The sequence below is a fragment of the Camellia sinensis genome, chromosome 3 (assembly GCF_055761805.1).
Source record: "Camellia sinensis isolate YWXY chromosome 3, ASM5576180v1, whole genome shotgun sequence".
Lineage (NCBI taxonomy): Eukaryota > Viridiplantae > Streptophyta > Magnoliopsida > Ericales > Theaceae > Camellia > Camellia sinensis.
In genome coordinates this window covers 51,632,527-51,657,098 of record NC_138963.1, presented here as the reverse complement: position 1 = coordinate 51,657,098, position 24,572 = coordinate 51,632,527, and the positions used below count along the sequence as shown (strand labels likewise).

Here is a 24,572-nt window from a genome sequence, read left to right as displayed (position 1 = left end):
AAAAAGTCAATTTTTAGAAAATTGAATTCAGAAAATTGAAACCAAACACAGTGATTATGTTTTGTTAAAAATAAATAATTATAAATTAATATTATATTTGGATCATGAATTTGAATAAAGATTTAGAATTTGAATAAAGATTTAAAAAAATAGAGAAAATTAGTTAACAGTTGAATAGAGAAAAAAAAAACACAAATATTTCACTTGCACCCCATTACAAATTTACTTGCACTCCTATGCTTTTGTAATTTTTTTTTCTCCCTATCACTATCAAGTAATTCAACATAATTATGTATCACTATCAAGTAATTCAACATAAATATGTATATATATATATATATATATAGGATAATTCTTTAATGTGCAAGTATATGGTATGTCACTTATGTATTTTTGTGACTTAAGTTACACATTTTTATGATAACTTACGACACATTTATGAGTTAATTTACACAAATTTGTGTTAAGTTATGCGATTTTGTGAGATGGTTTATGTATATATTTGAAAATTTATGCCAAATTATAATTTCTTAAATTTTTATAGGTTAACTTATGTGAATTTATATTTAAGTTACACAATTTTGTAAAGTGGGTTACGTATGTTTGTAAAAACTAACACTAAATTATGATATCTCAAATTTTTATGAGTTAATTTATGCAAATTTGTGTTTAAATTATGTGATTTTATAAAATAACTTATGTATTCTTGTGTTTAAGTTACTCCCTCCGTCCCAAAATAATGGTCCCTTTTGGGGAATCTAACTTTTTTTGATAGTACAATTATTGTACTTTTAAAAAGTTGGTTTTCCAAAATTACCCTTTGATAGTACACTTTTTTGATAATATCAATGTCATAATTGTACTTTTTATATTATTTATGAATTTAAAAGAAGGGCAAAATGGGAAATTTATATTATTTTTGTACTTGATTTTTGAAGAGGGACTAATATTTTGGGACAATGAAAAATGGAATAAGGGACTAATATTATAGGACGGAAGGAGTATGTGATTTCATGTTTTTAATGGAATTTTTCTTTGCCCAAAAAAAAAAAAAAAGGAAAAAAACAACTTACACATATTTACATAGCCCTTATACTTTCCAAATAAATTATAATTACATTTTATTCATATTTTACATATTTTTTTATTTTATATTTAAATTTATACAAAAATCTATAATCACAGCCCACAGTATATTTTGAGAATTATCTTTCCCACAATTACTCATCACATTGATAAACCAAAGGACATTTCTTATACTTCCTCGCCAAACCACTCATCCAATCCAAAGCACCCACATGATTTCCGAGCGATTTTGAGAGAATCAGGCAAAACAATCGTTACTTCTTTCCAATCAAGTTTGATCATAACGTCTATATATCTCTAAATTTTTTATCTGAGCGATTCGTGATCTGTGGATCGCAAAGTTTAGAGACAACAGAGGTCAGTGATTGTAGTTTTCTTCTCATCTTGCTGTTTTTTGCTTGATCCAGTCAATTTTGCCTAAGCAAAACAACATGTTAAAAGCTTTTTTGCTGTTTCTCCTAATCTTTTTCCCCTGTTACCTACCAGTATAAAGATGTTTGTTTGTTTGTTTGTGTTTTTCAATTTATACAATTCACTCACTTTCTTTTCATGAACCAGCGAGCACATAAGCAAGAAATCCATCTGTATATCTACTTTCACATGTGATGATGTAACCATGGTCAAAAGAGGTAAAGATGACCAACATGACAATAGATTTTGTAGAGAGCCCTCTACAAATGTTTTTCTCTCACGTTATACGATTTGATCTTGACTTAGAGACAAGGATACAGTAAAACTCATTCCACGATTTTGCTTGGATGTGTATGGTAAAAAATTCCTATAATACACTTTCCCACTTTTTGCTAATCATTTTGACAAATTGAACATCCTGTAATCTGGTAAAAATAGGCTTTTCTGCCACTTCCAGTATCCAGTTCTGTTCCATCTACCCATAGGTAGATTTTGTTTATGGATCTAGGGGGATGCTGCCACTTCCTGTTGATGCCGTCACTTTCCGGTAGATGCTGCCTCGCTTCGACCCCTTACCCTTCACTCACTCTGTCCTTCCTTTCTCTGCTTCCTTTTCTTTTCTTCTCTGCTGCTGTGTTGTTGTTGGTGGTATTTTTTTTAAAAATTTTATTGCCTCCCTGTCAACATGGGTTTGTGGTTTTGCTGTGTTTTGTGTCTTTATTTTAATGTTGTATTTGGTTGGAGAATTTGAAAATGGAAAGAGAAAAGAAAAAGGTAGGTGAAATATAAATAAAATATACCTATATTTCACCTAGTTTCACATAGCTTTTCTTTTTTTTCTTTTCAAATCCCTTCTCAAATCTCTTAACTAAACACAACATTAAGGTACGACTTCCTGTCTCATTATCCTTAATTTCATTTCCATGGCCTTGTTTCTGCATCTTTCCCCCAAATCCTAGGGTTGTATTTGGCCATGTAGTGGAAGCCCTAGATTGGGGCAGTGCTATATTGTGAGGTGATCTGGTTGTACTGGTGTCGAGTTTCCTTGGCTTTGGGTTGGGGGGTGTGATCCTCGTGATTCTCTTGTTTGATGAGTGCTTAATATTTCAGGGTCTTTCCATTGTCCTATTGGAATGAGTGTTTGACTGTGGCTAGTTCTAATATAAATTTACTTAATGCTTCGGGATCTATTCGGACTATGGCTAGTTTTGGTATATTGATGCGGGATGCTTTGAGGTCGCTTCACTTTCTTTTCTGTGTTTTTTTTTTTTTTGGATTTGTTTTGACTGCGGCCAATATTTAACATGATTTTCAGGAGAGGTCCTTATCAGGATGGCACTTTGCTGCTTACTAGGATAGCGAGTAACCTTATAGGGCTAAGCATAAACACAAGTTAATGGGTGTCGATGGATTTGTGAAGGCGATTTGGGTGATAGATGTGCTTTTATTTTTCTATTTCTTACCCATTTCATTTGTTTTATCTATTGATGAACTTATTTTCCTATGAGCATGTTAGTTTCACCTAGCCTCTCGGGTTGTGAGAGATTTATCATAGTAGGTGAGGTGTACTATTTCGTCCAAGCATGTGTCTTGGGTGTCTCTTCTTTGAAGTTGTGTTGACCCTCAGGATTGTGGAGCAATTTGGGAACTTGGTAAAAAGTCAGTTTTTTGGCTTTTTACCTAGTTCTCCCAAAAAAGCTACCAAAAAAGTCAAAAAGTCAAAAAAATTAATTTTTTACCAACTTCTCAAAACACCTCTATGTATTGAACATCGTTATGATCTCTTTTTCTGGTATAAAATTAACAGCCTACGTACAAATAAAATAAATAAATAAATTAAAAGGAAAATTAAAAAAGATTTAATACTATTTGGTTGACGAAGACGTGACCGAATGTTGCCTTGAGGTTGTCAGTGAGAAAGATGGATTTGGAGGAGCCAGTACTTCTTTGACAAATAACTTAATTAAACAGGAATATGAGTTACAAAAATGTCTAAATATAAGAGGCTCCAATACATCAAAGCAGAAAACATAGTATGAGAACTATGGGCGTGGGGGGGCTATCAGGGTACAAACATCTATGTGCAAGGGAAGAAGCAACATGCTTTGCCAAAGCATCTGTAGCAAAAGTAAGGATGGATATTGATGAAGAGCTCTTGAAACCTTATCGTGTCTATTGCCAACAAAATTAGTTTGGGGCTAGCTTTCGAGGCTTTTTGTATGCTCGGATGGATACTGAAGAAGAGCTTATCATGCTTGATATTTCTTCTAGCTTTGAGGTGTTGGTGTTTGTTTTTTATGTCTGTATCATTTTATTATTGAATCAATTAATTTGGGGGTAGTCTAGTTGGCCCCTTGCAACTCTCGTAAGTCTCCTCTGATTAACGTCTCTCCTTGTGGCAACCTAGTTGGGATGGGGTTTGTTTTGCCATGATGCATTTGTACGTAAACAATTTTGATGTAATTTGGGATGTTTTGGGTGTACCTTAGTTAATTACATCAATAAATTTTTTTTTTGCTGATCCCAAAAAAAAAAAAGTATGATTTTTAAAATGAACAGGTTAGCTGTGCATCCTGGGCTTTTGCTTTCATTTAAGAATTAGAGCATTTCAGAAATGGAAAACAAGTGGGGATACAATTAAGAAAATTTGTTGGTACTTTTGGCAGAGATACGATGGATGACTTTGTTGTGATGGAAAAATTAGCAATAGTATCCGCGAATAAGCCATTTGGAAGTTCTCATCTTGCTTTAGTTGAAGGATGAAATTTTTGGTCCATTAGTAATTCAAGTGGTTGGAGGTGGCCGTAGAGGGAGTGGGTTGGGATCACTACAAGAAAAAACACTTTTGGCAACCACCTATTTTTTTTGGTCGCAAATAGTCCACTTTTTGCGACTAAAATTTAACTTTTGGCGACCACAATTTTTTTGATCGCGAAAAATCACCTTTTGGCGACCAAAAAAAAAAGTTGGCTGCGGAAAGTATACCTATTAGCGACCAAAGGCTTTTTTGGTTGCGAAATATCACCTTTTGGCGACAAAAAAAAAAAGTTGGTCATGGAAAGTATACCCTTTGGCTACCAAAGGCTTTTTTGGTCGTGGAAAGTATACCTTTTGGCGACCAAAGGCTTTTTTGGTCGCGGAGAGTATACCCTTTGGCGACAAAAAAAAAAGTTGGTCGCGGAAAGTATACCTATTGGCGACCAAAGGCTTTTTTGGTCGCGGAAGATTACCCTTTGGCAACAACAAAAAAAAAGTTGGTCGCGGAAAGTATACCTATTGGTGACCAAAGGCTTTTTTAGTCGCAGAAGATTACCCTTTGGCGACCAAAAAAAAAAAGTTGGTCGTGGAAAGTTATGGCAGGATAAATTTTTAAAAAAAGGATACTACAGTAATTACATGTTATTTTTCTGTTTAGGCATTAAAAGTTAAAGGAAAATTTACCCATAAGTCCTAGTTTTTGAAACGTTGAACCATTTAGTCCTAAAAGTTTTCTTATGCTCCATTTAGTCCCATTTTTACATCAACATGATGTGAATGATGTAAATGATCTGATGTTTCATTCTATAATTTCAAAATTTATTGAAATCTGATGAACATTAGATGTTTTTCATCCTATATTTTCAAACATTATTGAAATTTGATGAACATTAGATGTTTGAAATCTAATGTTTGTAACATGACTCTGATGTTATTAACATTGTATCTGATGTTATTAACATTGTAATGGGACCTTTCAGTCTATAAGAAAACTTTTAGGACTAAACAGTGCATAAGTTATTAATTTGGGATTTATTGGTGCATCCCCTTTTTATAAAATAATATATAACCCGATTTTTATGGGTTGTATAATTTTTCTGCCAAATATGAACAAGAAGCATGTTATTGGCAGAGTGGATTGGGTGCATGGTGACTCATTGGTTAGGAGTTCAAGTCCCAGGCAGCACAAAAGAATTATTTTTTTTGGGTCAAGGCGCTTACTTTTGGGGACCAACTTATCTTTGGTCGCTAAAAGTTCCCTTTTGGCTAATATGAATTGGACTTTCTGCAACCAAAAAAGTTGGTCGCAAATGGTCACTTTTAGCGACCAAAGGCTTTTTTGGTCACAGAAAACTATCTGTCACGAGGCTTTAGCGACCAACATATTTTGGTCACGAAATGGTTTTAGCGACCAAATATGGTACTTTTTGCGACCAAAATGTTGGTCACGGAAAGTGCTTTTTCTTGTAGTGGATTTTCACATGGGTTAGAGGTGTAGAAGATGAAGACACAGACAATAATGTCCTTTGCATTAGAATTTGACTTCGACTAAAAAATAAAAATTCTTGTCAACCCACAATATGTGTGTGAATTTGGATGGAATTTTTAATAGTAGCCATGTTAACATGGACTTCTTATATTACATGAACTTGGGTATGACTATTGGGTGCGACTGTGCGATGTGTGTCTTAGGAGTTAGCACCAGTGTTTTAAAATGCTCTAGTTGCACTAAGGTGATAAGGTCTCCTATAACCTAAGTGCAAGGCACGAGACGAGACGTGTGCCTCACCAAAGCGAGACACAAATAGTATAAGAAAAGCAAAATTATAAAATAGGCAAACTTTTCAATATAACAAATATATGTGTAATGCCAAAAATCATAAAGCAAGCTTCACAAGCATAATATAGAAGAAAAAAAATAGATAACTCAATGAAGAAGCAAGAGAAGAAAAGAAGAAGAGAAGAATAAAATAAGAAAAGAAGAAGAGAAGAAAAATAAGGAAAGAAAAAATAGAGGCAGACCCATGAAGAGAATCCATCGAAGAAGAGAAAAAGAAAATAAGAAGAGAAAAAAATAAAGGAAGAAAAAACAAAGATAGAGAGACAGTACAACCAAGAGAACCCATTGAAGAAGAGAAGAAGAGAAGAAGAGAAAGAGAACCACCGAGAAGAAGAGAAGAACTTGAAGAAGAAGCATAAATCTTGTCATTTTCTCACTTTCTGATCGCTTTTTTTAATCTTCTCCACTTAGGTTTTTTTTTTAATCACTTTCTGCTCTTTTTTGATTACGTTTGCTCATTTTATATTGAAGAGTTTTGATTCCTTGTGGGTATGCCTACAAAAAAAGCACTTGATCAAAAGTTGTGGTAAAAAAATAGGTAAAGCCCATGAAACCCATGTCTAAAAAAAAGGCACTCGCCTCAGCGCCTAAATTGCGCCTTGCGTATTGCAAGTCACCTCGATTTGTTTGAAGCGCAAGGCTACACCTCATTGCGCTGCGCATAAGCATGCCTTTTAAAACAATGGTTAGCACCAAACCTTCATAAACCTAAAACTTAGGATATTTGGATATGTATCCAAAACTTAGATATGGGTGCACTGATGTGTCATGGACACTTGCTTATATTACATATTGTATCATATTTTTAGACAAGATATTGTAAATTATGTAGAAATATACTTGAAATATATAGGATTTACAAAAAATATAGAATTTTGATCTCTCAGTCATGTGAGAGATTAGAAATGTTTAATGTGGGTTTTCTTTTTCTTCAAACATCATAAAAAATTAGATGGTCTGTTTCAATTGTGTACGGATATCAAACACATATCACACACCCTTACAATTATCATAGTTGAGGTACGCGTAAGTTGCCTCGGATACCCGTTCTTCAAAAAAAAAAAAAAAAAAAACCTATGACATAGGTGCTAAGTGTTCTGGCCATATTATACGGTAGGGGTGTTCTCGGTGCAGTTTGAGGGTAAAATGATATATGAAACTATGAACGGCGAATTGGCAAATAACTAAACTGCGATTTGAACGGTTTGGGTGGTTTCAATTTATTAGTTGATTGAAGAATAATTTTAAACAATTATCAAGTATTTGCATAATGCATAATACTAATTTGCATAATATCTTTTATATATATATAACACTAACTAAGTTTACATATTTTTCATATATATATATGACATTAATTTTCAACAAATTCCACATCTTAAATCACTTTGACACTGGTTTTTACTTCAATATTTCATTAGAGGTAAAAAAAAAAACATATGTATTAACTATAGCAGAACAGAGCTGTTTTGAAGGCGAATTATAAATTTCAAACCATGGTTCAAACTAACCCCGCGGGTGGATCGGTGTAGATTGGGTAGATTGGTGCGGATTGGGTGGTATTTTGCATGGCCGTACTATACAGGATAAATTGGATTTTGTCCTAAATTTTACTTCTTTTTTATCAAGTATTAATTTAATACTAATGTTTATTAGCCTCTTAAAATATGAAATAGCACTTCTGATTTTGTCGTGTTACTTTTTTTGCTTCCTCCTATTTCCTTTTTCTTTTTGGAGGTGGTTAGGATGGCAGCTAGTGGGACTGCAGATATCCAACAAGGTGGAAAAACCAGTAAGACATACTCAATGAAAGGAAAGGAAATTGCATCAAAAAAAGGAAAAACAAGGCCCCCACTTAATTTCCTATCAATTTTGAATAATGCAAAGAAAACGATCGACACGTCTTGTCCTGACAAGCTGTGTGAGAAGCTCTACGCTGGAGTATTCTTAAAAGAAAACGAACTGGCAAGTCTATAAAGATTTTCTCCCACATCTTAGATGAACTGATGGAACTTTTTATTATTATTTTAGAATCAGTATATATTTCATATTTCATATTTCATATTTCATAGTGATTGTCTAGATATATTTATTTATTCTTTGAACCTTAACTATGAAATGAAATATATGTAATGTACCTATATATAATATTGCGTGCACATATAAAATATTTATACTCCACCAAAATAAACTTGTGCTTTTATGTTTAATAAATCTAGAAACTGTTTATATTCAAAATTTGATGTGAAGATGATTTTGTTTTTATTTTTTTTTTCTGCAAAATAGAAAATATGTAAACAAAAATGTATTATTAGAGGGTGTCAATGATCAAGATCATGATTTATGGTACTTGACATAATTTCACAATATATATAGGTATATATAGCAATTTGTACTGTTTACAAACACCATAAGTTGGAGTATGTACAAATTGGTCCCGTTTGGTGTAGCTTTTGCATTTTGATTATCAATTTTTAGCTTGTTAGAAACTATACCAAACAGGACCAATATCAATTGTATTGTTCATGATATTGTAGGAACTATTTGAAAGCGCCGTGTACTAATAAAGCTAGGGTTTTAATGGTGTTTTGGTCTTTTTGTTATTTTTAGGTAAGGATGTGTATAGTTTAGATTATATTTAGTTAAGGGGTATGATTTAATCTTATGAGGATTTTAGGATTCAATTCTATGATTAAGTAGAGAATGTAACAACTTTGTAAGACAAGTTTTCTATAGATATGTCTTGTCATCAATGAAAATTACCTTGATCTTCTACATATGTTCTTTTGAAATCTGTAAGGTTTGCATGATTGTTAAGCACCTATGTAGAGGTTTTTTCCTTGTTTCTCTCCAATAAACTTAAACTTTTGACTGAAATTGAGAAATTCAAAGTAATTCTATAATTAATTGTGCTCTCAACTGTGTCATGTTTTATGCATGTGTTGTACTCCTCTTCTTAGCGCAGCAAATAGAACAGTTATCTATTACATTTAAGTATGGATAGTTGGTATCGTTATTTTTATTTTATTTTTCCATTGTTGTCATTATTTATTGTTGTTCATGCATGTTTTCGATACTACAATTGCAGAAGTATTTTGTTGACAAGAAGACGAACAAGAATTGCTTCATGCTATTTGCAAGGAAACTTAATATCTGTTGGATTGATGATTCTCGTTATTGGAAATGGACCAAAGAGAAGACGAGGTAAGTGAAATAATATGTATAGCTTAAGAACTTCATGTATTGCTATCTTTAAGGCTACTTAAAGTTTAATCAATGAAACTGATCGATGGCATGATAAGAAGCAATAGGGCTTAATCAATGTTACTAGAAAATGCTAATATTTTAGCGATTTATGTTTTGGAACATGTAGGGATGAAACCAGGATTTCACTGTAGAGATCAAAAGATAAATAATTGTTTTTTACCATATAGACAAACAAACATGTATGTATAATACCACATATAAATTACATATTCACATAAAAAAAATTCAAATATCATATAATCAATCTCTAATAGAATGATGAAATTTTTTGCTAGAAAATAAAAAGAGAATGCAATGTTAGGCTTTTGTAATTGGCAATCTCGTTTGACAAAACTCCTTTCAGTTGTAATTTTATTTGCTCTTTTGTTTCAGTAAGGCTATAAGTGTTTAGATGAAAAATCTAACCCAAATTGTGCTTTGCATAGGAGTTTGTGATCTTAATCCTTTCATATTTACCACTTCGCTGACTAAGCAAAAAGCAAAAATGTAGTCGAAATTGTTTGACTGCTTGAGCGGTCATTTGTGCGCTTGAGCAAAGAAAAAGATCATCTAGTATTTTGCAGAGCGCCTAAACTTTTAGGAAGAAAGTTTTACCACTCGAGAGGTCAACCTATATGTTTCGCACCGCCTTTAGTCACATTGCTTGAGTGGTGAAATGTGCGCTCTAGTGGTCTGCGCGATTCTGATTCCTATAAAGTGCGCTGCTCACTGTTTTTAGGGTTTCAGCCGTCCAGATTTTTAGAGAGGATGAAAAAACAATGTGTTTTATATTGGAGGCTATTTTATATGAGTTTCCTTGATGTATAAAAGGTGATTGATTGATCAATGAACTTCAAATTGTCGAACATCAAGGGTTGTTATTATTGTTTCGTTTACAAAAGAGAGAGTTGTTCTTCGATGGATTCTGGGGAACTTGAGCCTAAAACTTTGGTGGATTCCAGAGTGGTTCATCGCCGTGGATTCGACATTAGCTTTGTGAATTCAACGTTAGACAAGACAATTCTGAGGTAAAGACGGTGGTGGAAGAGGCACATTGGGGTCGGTTTAATTCGGGCGTGAATTTGCTAGGTAATTGAGAGTACACTTGTGTAATTCTTTTTTGTCTTCTTAATGGATTGTTTTGTGGCTTTGACCCTCTTTTTTTTTTTCTTTTTTTTTATCACAATTGGAGGTGCTCCAATTGTGATTTTTTCATGTTAAATCGTTGTGTCGTTTTGTTTTTGATTGTTTGATTAGGATTGTTATTCATTGTTTAAAATTGAAACATCATCACAAATCAATATCTTGGGGCCATGGCCCTTCATAGTCTTTTCCTAGTTCCATTCCTAGGAACATGGGTCCCAAAATATGTTTTACTTTCATTCGAAAATAGTGAATTTAGCAATTCAAAGCAATCCTAAATTTATTTCTAAAAAATTTAGAAATCCCCTAGATATTGATTTGTGATTATGTATCAATTTAAAGCAGTGAATACCAATCCCAATCAAACAATCAAGACAAATCGACACAATGATTTTAACGTGAAAAAACCACGATTGGAGTGTCTCCAATTGTGATAAAAAACCACAGGCCAAAATCACAAAACAATCCACTAAGAAGACAAAAGGAATTACATAAGTGTACTTTCAATTATCTAGCGAATCCACGCCCGAATTGAACCGACTCCTATATGCCTCTTTTACCACGGTCTCGCCTCGGAACTGTCTTGCCTAACGTTGAATCCACAACGCCGATGTCGAATCACGATGATGAGCCACTTTGGAATCCACCAAAGTTTCAATCCCGAATTCCCTAGAATCCACTGAAGAAGAACACTCTTTTGTATAGAATAAACAAACAATCCTTTGATGTATACTTCTTAAACCATGAGTTGAATACTCAATCAAACATCAAAGAAAACTAGCAAAATAGCCCTAAAAGAAAATCCTAGAACCCTTAAAGAAGATCTGAGAGCAGTAACCCTAAAATCTGACTGAAACACATATTTATAGCAATCTATTCCGCGATCTCCGCTCGAGCGCAGGAATGGCCTCTCAAGCAAATCTCGCTCGAGCGTAGGAAAGTTCGCTCAAGCGTAAAATCCCAACTTCCAGTACTTTTGCAGATTGATCAAATTTCTGGAACCAAACATTCTCTGCTCGAGCACACAAACGGCTGCTCGAGCAGACAAGCAACTTCGAATGCATTTTTGCATTTTGCTTCGGGGGTGTTGCCCCTCAATCCTGCCGTGGCGCTGCCTCGGACCCGCCAAGGGGTGCTGCCCCCTGGACCCCTGCAAGCTGACCGAGCAGTTTGATCCCCTTCATAGTCAGCGAAGTGGCAAATACGAAAGAATTAACACCACAAACTTCTTTGCAAGGCACAATTCGAGTTGGATTCGCATCTAAAAACTTATAACCTCACTGAAATAAAAGTGCGAATACAAGTACAACTGAAAGGAGTTTTGTTAAATGGGATTGCCAAGAATAAAAACCTAACAATTTCCTTAAAAAGAAAAAGACTAATTATAATGAATAATATCTAGGGAGAGTGGAGTTTTGGAATGACAAAAAAAAAAAAAAAAAAGGATCAAAATGCTCGTAGAAATATGTTTTTACATGATCAATTTAAAAAAATATATGGGCTATAGTTTGTTGGATGTCTAATTGTTAAAAAAAAATTTCTATGGAAGTACCATATTTTAATAGCATAATCTATAGACGTTTACTCTATCATCCCACATTTGCGTTTCTGATTCACATATTGGAACATATTGGAATGATCTATGTTTCAAGTAACACAGGGCCTAACTATGAATTACTTCTTCAAGGAACATTTGTTGATGAAATGGGCAAACTGTTTTTCTTATTTTACAGGAAAAAATACGTTTACAATGGATATGGGGATATTTGTGGTTATAAAACTTTTTGTTTTCTTCTTTTCCAAACATGGACAGTTTTAACCTTTTACATGGTTTTGCATGTAGTGGTGAAGAGATTGAAATGGCAGAGCTAAAAAAGGTAAGTTGGCTAGATATTAGAGGGGTTTTTGATAGAACAATTGATCTCTCACCAGGAACAATGTATGAAATTGTTTTTGTCGTGAGGATGATTGGTGGCGATGAGTACTATACTCATATATCAAATTATACAGTGACGCTTGTCTTGATTCTCCCGGGTTCAAAAACGCAACGTAATGAAAGTTTAAAAGGAAGGCATGTAGAAGAATGGTTTGAGATCCTGGTGGGTGAGTTTATAATGTCGCCAGAAAACGTTGGAAGTGTTGAATTCTCCATGGAGGAACATGGTGACTGGAAGAGTGGGCTTATTCTGAAATGTGCTATCATTCGACCCAAGGAGTAAATAACTTTAGGCACTTGGATGGTTGGTAAATTTCTCTATATCCCAAGGAATATCCAATGCAATTAATGTGAGAACATGTGTAGTGGAATATGTAAGCAAATTATTATTATTATTATTATTATTATTATTATTATTATTATTATTATTATTATTATTATTATTATTATTATTATTATTATTATTATTTTGTAGAATGCTTGTATAATATATATTTCCAAATTTTGTGTATGAGATTGCATGGATTCATGGATGTATATTTATCGGAGAGTAGTTAAATTAAGTTTGTGTGATTCAACTAACAAAAATGCCATGGATTATGAAAATTTATCTGAATTTTAATCTGAAAGTGAGTGTGGTGTAGATTTAAAGTTTATGGGATGTGGGGAGGGGTGCCATTGAGATCTAGCTCCGGTTTCTGGAGTTGCAGGTTGGTTTAGATTGAGCTCTTAGTGTCCCAAATTCAAAGGTATGGCATTGCTTCCCCAGCCTCTGATGAAAAGAGGTACGTTGTCCATGCAAGATAGAAGCAAGGAAAGCCCTGGTCCCAAAGCAAGCAAGTTCTAATAAATATAGACCATTGATTTCTTTTTGTAGATATTTTTTGAAAAATTTTCTTTTGGATATGGAAGTGTTGCTTGTTTGGAAATATGTTATTTTAGTAATTTTTTGGTTTTTATGAAAAGATATGCAGAAGTAGAGAGATTTTTGACATTTTATGAAAAGATAAGCCTGATTGCCTTCTCTTCTCTCTTCTGTGTATGTGTGTGTATACAAGTACATTCAATTTAGTACTCAATAGATGGAGGGCTAAAGAGGGTCAATATGAGATTCAATTGACCTAATGTGTTAATTTATTTGGTTTTCAGAATTTCAAAAATTAGGTTTTGATTTCTTTGATTTTGTTTTTTTATTGGGTAAATCACACTTAGCACCTTTATACTTTACCTCCAATTTTACATGCTAATCTCAGGCCAAACCTAGCATAGGCAACACTAACAACACTAACATCAAAACTAGAACACGAAGACCATGCAATTCATAAAGCATAGGAAACACTTGACATGCAAACAAACAACAAACCTGAACCATCTAACTGAACCAGACAACACCGAAATAATTATGAGGACGTGCAAAACAGTTATAAACCTTTAATCTATTACTAGATGGCCGAGAAGTTGTAAATGAGGATGGTAGTGCTTATAAATAGTAGTTCAGATGAAGAAATGAGAAATCAAATTCCATCCAGTCATAATTTAATTACTCTATTTTCTTCGTTATGCCTTTCCTTTCCAAATACGATCCTTTCCAAATAAGATTAGTTATAACAGTAACCTGAACAGTAACAAGATTAGGAGTTGACCTGGGTGGGCCCATAAAGGACATGGCTCACCACTTAAGGTCCAGTCCATGATTCAAATACTAAAACCCAACATTCTTGAAGCCCAACGTTACACCAAGCACCAATGACATTTAAACACTTGGCAAGTGAAGAACAAGCCACTTCAGCAGACAAAGATCCTACAGAGTTATTGCACCACACATCAGCCATTAATGAGTTTCCCTGCAGCATTTATTACGATAACCTTTCACGTCGGAACATAACAGCCTCACCATGAACAAGGCAAGCTAGAACATAGACTTTCGGCCAACATGACAGCTCCAAGTGGACAAGGAAGTGATGAACAAAGGATATAAGCAGGCTTCGACGACAAGGAGAAGGTTAAGTTCTCTATCTCCATCCTCTTTCTACATCTTCACCACTCTCACCTCTTTAACTTGCTCGTCGGAGGGTTTGCTGGGGGACTCCCCATTCCCCGTTGAACTCTTTTGCAAGTTTCTTTGTGGGTATCATCAATCGGACAACGGTTTGAGAAGCGTGGATTGACCCGGCCTGTTCCTTCTGGAGTATGCAGTAACATCAGTTGGCGCCGTCTGTGGGAACCCTTTTGTTCCATGTGGTAACTGTGCTCATTGTCGCCGAAGATCCATTCCTGATAATCCTTACTTGCCACCCACCCAGGTGGATGGTCACAACTAGATCCATGGCCTTTCAACACAATGTTGTTGACCCCCAAGCTGACCCTCCTAACCTAAACAACCCACCGTCGTATTTCACAGAACTCACCAACAGTATTAACCGTTGAGTCGAGCAAAACCAAGCCCTGATTAATGCTTTGCTTCAAAGAGACCTCCCCATACCTCCGCCACCACCTCAAGATATACCACCCAACCGAAAACGAGCCCCAAGCCACCCATCCAAACAATCCCAACCATCCAACTTGGAGGGCTTGCGACCCCCTCCTCCAGAAATGAATCCACCACCTTGGGCCCCACACCCATCGTTCCAAGCGCCTGTCCTCGAGGGAGAGGCCAGTAGTGTCCAGCTTTCATTGCATTCTGGCGGTGACAACGTTCCCCATTGGGATGCCGAACTTCGAGCCATGAAACTCCAGCTTCAAGGAGTCATGCAGAACATACAGAATAAACCCTCCACCACAGCCAACTCACCATTTGTTACCTCCATTAGGGACAAACCCCTACCTCCTAAGTTCAAAATGCCCTCGATCGACTCTTTCGACGGTACAACGGACCCAGTCGACCACTTGGAGACTTATAGGACTCTCATGGTCCTCCATGCATTCCCTGATGAGATCATGTGTTGGGCTTTCCCTATAACACTTAAGGGGTCGGCCCGACTCTAGTTTAGTCAGCTGCCGACAAACTTTATCTCTACTTTTCAGCACCTAAGTGACTCTTTTCTCAGCCACTTCATTGGTGCCCAACGCTAGCGGCGTTCGGCAACCTAACTCCTCAACATCTGTCAAACAGAGGGGGAGTCCCTGTGTAGCTTCGTCACCCGCTTCAACATCGAAGCCTTGCAAGTGGCGGAAAACGATGACAACATCATTCTCACGGCTTTCATGGCCGGTCTACGATCATTCGATTTCCTTTTCTCCCTCTCCAAAAAACCTTCAACATCTATGGCAACTCTCCTCTCCAAAGCCCAAAAACACATGAACGCCGAAGATTCCCTAACCGCCCGACAAGATTCCACAACCAAAAACCCAACCCCCAGAGAGAAGAGAAAGGACCCTGAAATCAGAAGCACCCAGTACACATAGCAAACACCTCAGTATACCGACCGACCTGCTCAAGCTGACCGGTCGGCACCTATCCGACCGTCTGGCCTGTTCGAATGGTACACACCCCTCAATTTCTCCATGGAACAAGTCTTGAACCAGATCCAACGAGATTATTCCTTAAAATGGCCCCAACTGTCGCGGTCTCCCTCCAACCGTCGAGACCAGTCCAAATACTGCCATTTCCATCAGGACTACGATCACAATACCGAGGAGTGTGTTAACCTTAAAGAACAGGTCGAGGGCTTGTTACGCTAGGGGCGTCTCAGTCGGTTCACAGTAGCCCGCCCTCAGCAACGGCCAAGGACCGAACCTACCAGAAACAACCACCGGTGCACCCCTCCTCGACAACCTGCACAACCTAACCAAGGCCATGACTGGCCCCCACAGCAACCCCGGGCGGAAGGCAACCCTGCCCCCCCGGTTGGAGAGATTAGAGTTATTGCTGGCAGGCTTGCTTATGGAGGACCATCCTGTTCGACAAAACGGGGAGAACTCAGAAAAATAAGGCAGGGCTCAGATAAACAAGTTGCAACATTAAACCGCCCCTTCAAACACCCCAAGCAGTGGATGAAGCCCATCACCTTTACGGATGCCGATTGCACAGGTATCCGTTATCCCCATGACGACCCCCTCTCCATTTTTGCTCTCATTTCCAATTACAAAGTCAGACGGGTGCTTGTCGACAACGGTAGCTCCTCAAATGTCATCTTCCTAAACGCCTATCATCGGCTTAAGGTCGGGGAAGAAAGTTTGTCCCCTCTCCAAACCCCACTGGTTGGCTTCACTGGAGACCGGGTGACCTTCATAGGCTTCATCGATCTTCCCATCACCATTGGAGAATACGTACGACAGACCACTAAGTTGCTCACTTTTCTCGTCTTCGACGGTCCCTCTGCTTATAACATCATCCTCGGTCACACCGTCCTTAATGCTTTTCAAGCTGTCACATCCACGTACCATCTGGCCATGAAATTTCCTATCGACCTCAGAGTCGGCACTGTGAGGAGAGAGCAGACTGTGGCCAGAGAATGCTACATCGCTTCACTCAAAGAGGTCAAGCTGAAGGAGACCATGATAATTAAAGGACTCGACGTTAGAGACAAAAATGAGTTAGTCAGAGGGGAACCAATGAAAGAACTTGTTGAAGTCCCCATAAATCCCACCAACCCAACAAAAACATCCAAGATCGATAGCCAACTATCCCCCTAAGCCAAGGCCGACCTTACAACCCTCCTAACCGAGCACAATGATGTGTTTGCCTGGACCCATTCCAACATGCCGGGTATCGATCCCTCCTTCGTCACTCATCGTCTGAGCATCGAGCCCCATTTCCGACCCTTCCGCCAGAAGCAGCACATCTTTTATCTAGAACGCAACGCTCTTATTGCTTCTGAGGTGGATAAGCTACTGGAGGCACAATTTGTCAAGAACGTAGACTACCCTAGATGGCTGTCAAATGTGCTCTTGGTCCGAAAAAATAACAGTAAATGGCGACTCTGTGTCGACTACTCCGATCTCAATTGAGCTTGCCCCAAAGACAGTTATCCCCATCCTCGCATAGATCTGCTTGTCGACGCTACAGTCAGACATCAAATGCTCAGTTTCATGGACGCCTTTTCTGGCTACAATCAAATTCTGATGTACCCGTCTAACCAAGAACATACCTTCTTCATCACTGACCGGGGAACCTACCACTATCGTGTCATGCCATTTGGGTTGAAAAATGCTGGAGCAACTTACCAACGATTAGTCAATGCCGTTTTTCATCACCAGATAGGTAGGAACATGGAAGTGTACGCCGATGACATGCTAGTCAAGAGCAAACTCTCCTCTGATCATCTGGTAGACCTGCGGGAGACCTTTGGCACCCTACGTAAGTATCAAATGAAGCTAAATCCCGAGAAATGTGCCTTCGACATTGGATTTGGGAAATTCCTGGGTTTTATGGTCAGTCAACGGGGTATTGAGGCCAACCCCGAAAAGATCAAGGCCTTGGTAGAAATGTAGTCTCCCAGAACGGCTAAAAAAGTTCAAAGGCTTACTGGCCGTGTCGCTGCCCTCAACCATTTTATTTCCTGTGCAACAAACAAGTTCCTTCCCTTCTTTAAAGTCCTTCGGCAAGCTTTTGAGTGGACCACCGAATCCGAAGAGGCCTTCTAACAATTGAAGCAGTGCATGGCCAACTCCTCATACTCTCTCAGGCACTCAGGGGTGAGCCCCTTTTTCTCTACTTAGTCGTATCGAGCACCGCAGTTAGTACGGCCCTCATCAGGGAGGACGACTCAATATAGCGTCCGGTTTATTACATTAGCTAGGCTTTCAGGGGAGCAGAACAGAACTACCCATTGTGGGAAGAAATGGCCTTGGCCTTGGTCATAGCCTCAAGACGACTCTGACCTTACTTCCAAGCTCACTCCATAGTGGTCCTCACTGACCAACCTTTGAGGAAGATAAATGCAACAACCAAAGTTGTCCGGCAGACTTATGCAATGATCAGTCGAGCTCAGCCAATTTGAAATCTCCTACCGACCTCGAACAGTGATCAAAGGACAAGCCGTCGTTGATTTTATTCCGGAATTCACTAACCCCACTCCAACCATGGCCCCCTTGCTCAGGCAATTCAACACTGAGGCAGAAGATCCCCACTCTTGGACCCTCAATGTTGATGGATCATCCCACAAAGAAGGCAGTGGGACTGCTCTCATCCTCACCGCCCCCGAGGATGGCTATTTCAAGTGTGCTCTCCGCTTCCTGTTTGATGCAAGCAATAACGAGGCTGAGTATGAGGCCCTGATAGCAGGTCTTCGCTTAGCCAGAGACATTGGTGTGAGCCATCTCCGAGTGTTCAATGATTCCCAACTAATCGTTGGACAAATCATGGGGGAATTTGACGCCAAGGACGACACAATGCAAGCTTATAGGGACATTGCACTCCCCCTTGTTCGCCTTTTCAACACTTTCCACATCAAACACATCCCTCAGTTAGAAAACTTTAAGACAGATGAAATGGCCCAATTAGCCTCAGCTGACCAGCCAGACCTCAGCCATGGCGTTCGTCTTGAATACCTAGCCTACCCGGTTACTTCGCCAACCCAGCTGCAGGTCCACTTCTTCCAAAATGAACTTATCCCATGGGCGGCGGACATCCTTCTATTTTTGACAAGTAGGGAGTTACCAGATGACAAACAACAGGCCGCTAAAGTCAGAGCCCGGTCGTCCAATTACATCCTCATTAGCGGCCTCCTGTACAAATGCGGATTTTCACACCCATAACTCAGGTGCCTCAGTCCTTCCCAAGTGACCTATGTCATGGGAGAAGTCCACGAGGGTGTTTGTGGTAATCATTCGGTTGCCAAGTCGCTGGCCCATAAAATACTCCGCACCGGCTATTTCTGGCCTACTCTCAACGAAGATGCCACTGAGTTTATGCTTAAGTGCGATAAATGGCAACACTTTGCCAACATCTCCCATGCCTTGCTGACAGAATTGATTACACTCAGCAGTCCCTACCCATTTACCGAGTGGGGCATTGACTTAGTTGGTCCATTGCCCACTGGTAGGGGGCCAAACCAAGTTTGCTGTGGTCGCCATTGATTACTTCACCAAATGGGTGGAGGCGGAACCCCTCGCCACAATCACCGAACGGAACACAACCAGATTTATCTGGCAATCGATTGTATGCCGATTCGGAATCCCCCAAGCCATCGTCTCAGACAATGGCAAGCAATTCGACAATGCCAAGTTCAGGACATTTTGTGCAGAGCTCCACATTCGCCGTGCTTCTCTTCCCCAGGCCATCCCCAAGCCAACGGGCAAGTCGAGGTCACCAACCGCTCTCTCTTGAAGATCATCAAAACTAAGTTGGAAGCCGCCAAGGGACTCTGGGCTGAGGAACTGCCAAACGTACCCTGGGCCTATCGCACTATCGCCCGAACCCTTACTGGGGAGACCCCCTTTCGCTTAACATACGGTGCTGAGGCAATCATCCTGGTGGAAATCGGCTTGCCGACCTTGAGGATTCTGCACCCAGACCCAGAACTAACCGAAGACCTACGTCGGGTTGACTTAGATATGATTGAAGAGCTCTGAGAGACAGCTGCTATTAGGCGGGCCTCATATCAACATAAAATGAGAGCACACTACAACCGCAGAGTTCGACCGAGGGAGTTCGCAGTTGGGGACCTAGTTTTGTGCGAAGCAACTCTGGCCACCAAAAATTCTGCTGAGGGCAAGCTCGCAGCCAAGTGGAAAGGACCTTACGTTGTTAAGGCTAGACCTCGCCCGGACACTTACCGACTCCATGACATGGAAGGCTGAGACCTCCTCCACCCGTGGAACGCCGAGCACTTGAAGCGTTATTTCTAGTAAAGTGCCATGTCCTATTTTTGTATTAATCATTTGCTGTATGTTCTTGTTGACCACCTACACATTTGGTTATTTTTGTCCTCTTCATACATGGTGTAAATTTGTGATCAATAGGATATGGCTTAAATGCCAATGATTTTATGTTTCCATTATCTGTGTTGTGTTTCAATAACGACTTGTTAAACAGAGTTAATTAAAGCCTCAGCCAGACTGAGCACAAAGGGCTCAGCCAGACTGAGTTAATTAAAAGTCTCAACCAGACTGAGCACGCAGGGCTTAGCCAGACTGAGTTAATTAAAGCCCCAGCCAGATTAAGCACGAATTAAGAGTTCGGTCGGTCCATTTCGTAATTTCATGTTACATTTTAACATTCTTTACAGTTTTAGCTTCACATTTTTAATTCATTTAAAATCCAGGTCCATAGTCCTCCAAGCCAATCTTTCATTTCTAACACTTTTAACATTTTCATGAATGTCGATTTTTAACGATTTTTTGCATCATGGTTTTCTCACAAGTTAGGTTGGCCGCCCATTTCTACACTTTTTACATCACAATCTACTAGCAACGTTCAACCATTTTTCATTAAACTCTGTTCCGCCATTTTCATTATTTCTAAGTTTACAACTCACAAGAAACAGCGACAACAATAATACCCAAAATTCGTTGTTTTGTTTACACACTTACGATTTCATACACTTCGCTGCTAGAATTGCACAAAATTACATGTCAAAAAAAAAAAAAAAAACAACAACCAACAAAACACACAAACACAATTTTTTACATAGATCACTCTTCCTCACTTGAGGCCAGATCTTCCTTCTCAATCCCCTCGTCCAGGGGTGTCTGGGCGACGTCATCTTCTCCTATCTTCACGAGGCTGAAGTCGACGTCCGGAAACAGCTCTTGCATTTTGTGCATGAAGGTTTTCCAGTTACTGTCCCAAAACTCGCTCATTTCGTGCTTATAGAAGTCTAACCGCTGGAAGCTCTGGATCACTTCTTCTTCACTCCTTCCTCCAGCGGCCGCCCCCGACAGCCCAGCCCCCCCACCACCCTCCTTCGCCAAGCTATTGGCGACAGCGGTATCAATGGCCATCTGGAAGTCGGCAGACCCCTTAAACTACTTTACGGTCGCTATACACAAGTCGGGATACGCCGCCCTCTCAGACACCAATTTGGCCCTCTCCTTCGCCAGGGCCCTCTCAAACTCTACAATTCAAGCATCGGTCTCTTCCTTATCCTTGATCCCCTAGTCGCGCAGTACTTCACTGTTGGTCATGGCCTCTTCCCACCTCTCGTTGGCAGTGGTGCAGGCCTATTGGGCCAGCTCTAGTTGCTTCCTCTTGCTCGCCAGCTGGAACTCCAGCGTTACCACCTTGCGGCGTTCCACTTCCAGCTCTAATCTTGTCGCGAGGAGCTTAGCACCAGCACAGTCTGCTGCATGGGTCTGCACCACCGCCAATACTTCTATTTTCTTCGCTCTTTGCGCATGTTCCAGTGCCTTCACGGATACGCTCTGAGCGGCTTTCTTCCAGCCCGCTGTCTCCCCCAGTAATTTTTGAAACTGCCCCTTCACCCCTAAAAGCTGAACCCTCAGCGGTTTTATCTCGCCCGCGCTGCTTTATTTAACAGGGCAGCTACCAAGGTCGCTGCCTCTATCTAGGCCGAGCACAGCCCTCTAAGGAGGTCGGCGTCCCCCAACCGTGCCATCGATCGCACGGCGGCGTCCTCTAGCACCCCAATTAGGCGGTCGGTTGACACCTTGGCTCTCCCTCCTTCGTCCTCCAAGTGAACTACCAGTGCGCGCGTAGTATAATGCAGTCATTAGTGCGGCACTTGCCCTTGGAGTGCTGGTCTCAGTCTTCCCTTCGCCAGGACTGGGGGTTACTTCTAGCACAGGAAATGCTGCCACTGTTTGGGCAGTTGGGCTCAAGTTTTCCTTCAGCACTTGGGCGCTTGGACCCTCGTCTTCAGTAGCCGCCGGAGCGGTCTCTACGTGTTATTTTGACACTCAGGCGATCTCCCTTTCTGGAGTTGCCTCCACCTTTCCCTCTTTCGTCCTCTCCACCATAGGGGCGTCCTCGCTCCCGACCTTCATCTTCTTCAAGACGGGGGCGCTTTTTCCCCCCTCTACAGCCGCCTTCTTCTTTTTTGTCTTCTTCAACACTGTCTCCACCTCCTGCTTGCCCCTTTCCTTCAACAGGTTTACTGGGGACGGCAGTGGGGCGAAGCCAGTTAAGTCCTTGTCACCCAATGGCTTAGGACGCGGTCGGACCCGCTCCCTCATCACCAGCTTAGGGGCAGGCCCCAACTGTGTCTCCTTAAACTTTTCTGCCCTGACAAGGGTCTTCCGCTCTTCCGCCTTCTTCGCCTTTCGCCTTGTCTCCAACTCCTCCGCTGCAGGGTCTTCTCCCACCAGCTGCGGTCCTAACCCTAAGGCATATAAAGATAAAGGACGGATCAGGTCGTTCCACCTAACACCCTCATTCTCCCTTCACTCCTTCACATTTTTGACCCTACCCTCTGCTTCCTCCCCCAACTTCGGCTCCGCCGACTTCGTGGGGACCTTCCATGTCATGTGTACCCCTGCCCCTCCATTCGTCGATACGAAGAACCACCTCAGTCTCCAACCCTTTACAAACGATGGCAGCCCGGCTACTAACCCCTTACCTGCCACCGCCTGTGTAGACACCCCATTTTTGACCGTCCTCAAGACTTGGACGTCATCGTTTGAACACTCGGTGATCATCCTTGTTTGTGTTCGTCTTGAGTTCCCGGAGGCCTCGGCTGTGCGCCTTGCCTCAGAATCTCTCAGCTCGACTGCTTTGTGTCTAGTTTTGCACAAAGAGCTTGTGGATGTGTTCCTGAGGGAAGGGGATGGCCTGTCGACCAAGTCTTCTGCCCACCGGCCACCTTGATTTTCAATCGGCCAAATGTGATGACCGGTCGGCCAGTTTGACTGCCGGTCGGCCACTTTGATGGCCGGCCGGCCAAGTGTGGTTTTTAACAGATATCTCTGTAGACAGCTGGCAGCTGTCATTCCAGGCCATACCCCAACCCATGCCTGGACGTGGGAGTTCTGAGGGGCTGCAGATTGATATATTTCTATATCAATCAAGCTCTCTAAAAGAAAAAAAAGAAGAGATACAATTTTGAGCAAAAAAATCTCTCTCTCTCTCTACATTTTCTGTCTCTCTCTCTAAGGTTTAGGGCTTGTTTGTGCTCAAAAATGCATTTTCTTTGCACTTTTGCAAACAAACACCTAGTTCTCTACTCCCTTTATTGAGCTGAGGTCCTTGGAGGTGATTTTTGGGGTGATTTAAAGTTTTTTTTGGTCCAAATGTTGCTGATTTGCTGCTATGCTTCAAGTGTGAGGTTTTACCTCTTTTAAGCCTTTTTTCATAGCTTATTTTGCCATATTTGAAACTATTTTTGAGCTTAACATATAACATAGAAAAGTCTTGTTTTTATCTGCCCTAAATAGTTTCTTAAGGGTGTTTTAAGCTTTGGGGTTGCTTAACCCCTCTTAAGGCTTGTTTGGCCCTTGTTTTGTGCCATTTCGGTTGAGTTCCAAGACCATTGTGTTTGGGCCTCCTCACCACTAAAATCTTGAGATATTTCAGTGATGAGGATGGTGACTTGAGGTCCTAAGAAGGAGAGGGCCACCCCCTCTCCTTGTTGTCCTTGAAAAGGGCCATTTTTGCCTCTTGAGGGAGCATCTTGTTTAAGTGTATGTTGGCCATGCTTTAACTAATTTTTGTGCTTATTATGTCATAATATAGCTCTGTTTTCAGTTGGTTTGGACACACCTTGCATGCCTTGCATACATGTCTTGTAATGCCACATTTTTGTCTTAACATGCTTTAGGTGTAGACCCTTGTTCTAGCATGATTTAGGCTTAGCTTTGTGAAGCTTACATGCATATTTTGATGTGCTAAGGGACTGTTTTAGGTCATTTGAGTCATTCATGTCTTGCTTTGTATAGCTACCGTGCAATCCCTCTTGAATGCCTTAAGCTTTGGCCTCTCTAGCATGCATTACTTGCATTGTTTCAGTGGTTTGGAACCACTTACAATGTTATTTCGGTCCTTATAACATGCTTGTATGCTTGCCTTTGATGCCTCTTTGATGCCTTATGAGGTTGTGCCTTGTGCTCCATGTTTGGTCATTGTGCATGCCCTTGAATTTAAGTCATTTAGATGCCATCTAAGTGGCCTTTAGGCTTTGTTTTAATATGTTAAAACTCTGTTTTGATCATTTAATTCATGCCATGTTTGGTTTTGCTAAGGGTAGTTCAATACCTCCTTAGCTTGCCTTAAGTACTTGGACTATTATTGCATGCTTTGCTTGTTTTGATTACTTG

General features: G+C 40.0%; 1 protein-coding gene across 9 annotated transcripts in view; it reads left to right on the top strand.

Annotated features, from left to right (window-relative positions):
• Window positions 1-1,195: 1,195 nt before the first annotated feature.
• The window catches only part of LOC114265730 (protein PHLOEM PROTEIN 2-LIKE A1), a 31,403-nt gene continuing 8,026 nt past the window's right edge, over window positions 1,196-24,572 (top strand). For 2 of the 9 annotated variants that reach the window (XM_082919738.1, XM_082919740.1), the window contains exons 1-4: window positions 1,223-1,443; window positions 7,840-8,059; window positions 9,183-9,298; window positions 12,327-12,360. In XM_082919738.1, coding sequence (XP_082775864.1) covers window positions 7,841-8,059; window positions 9,183-9,298; window positions 12,327-12,360 — 369 coding nt within the window. In that variant the 5' untranslated portion in view covers window positions 1,223-1,443; window position 7,840. Of the gene's footprint in view, window positions 1,444-1,644; window positions 1,716-7,831; window positions 8,060-9,182; window positions 9,299-12,326; window positions 12,931-24,572 lie in introns of those variants that run through there. The other 7 variants (XM_028206551.2, XM_028206548.2, XM_028206549.2 and 4 more) reach the window with 7 other exon arrangements.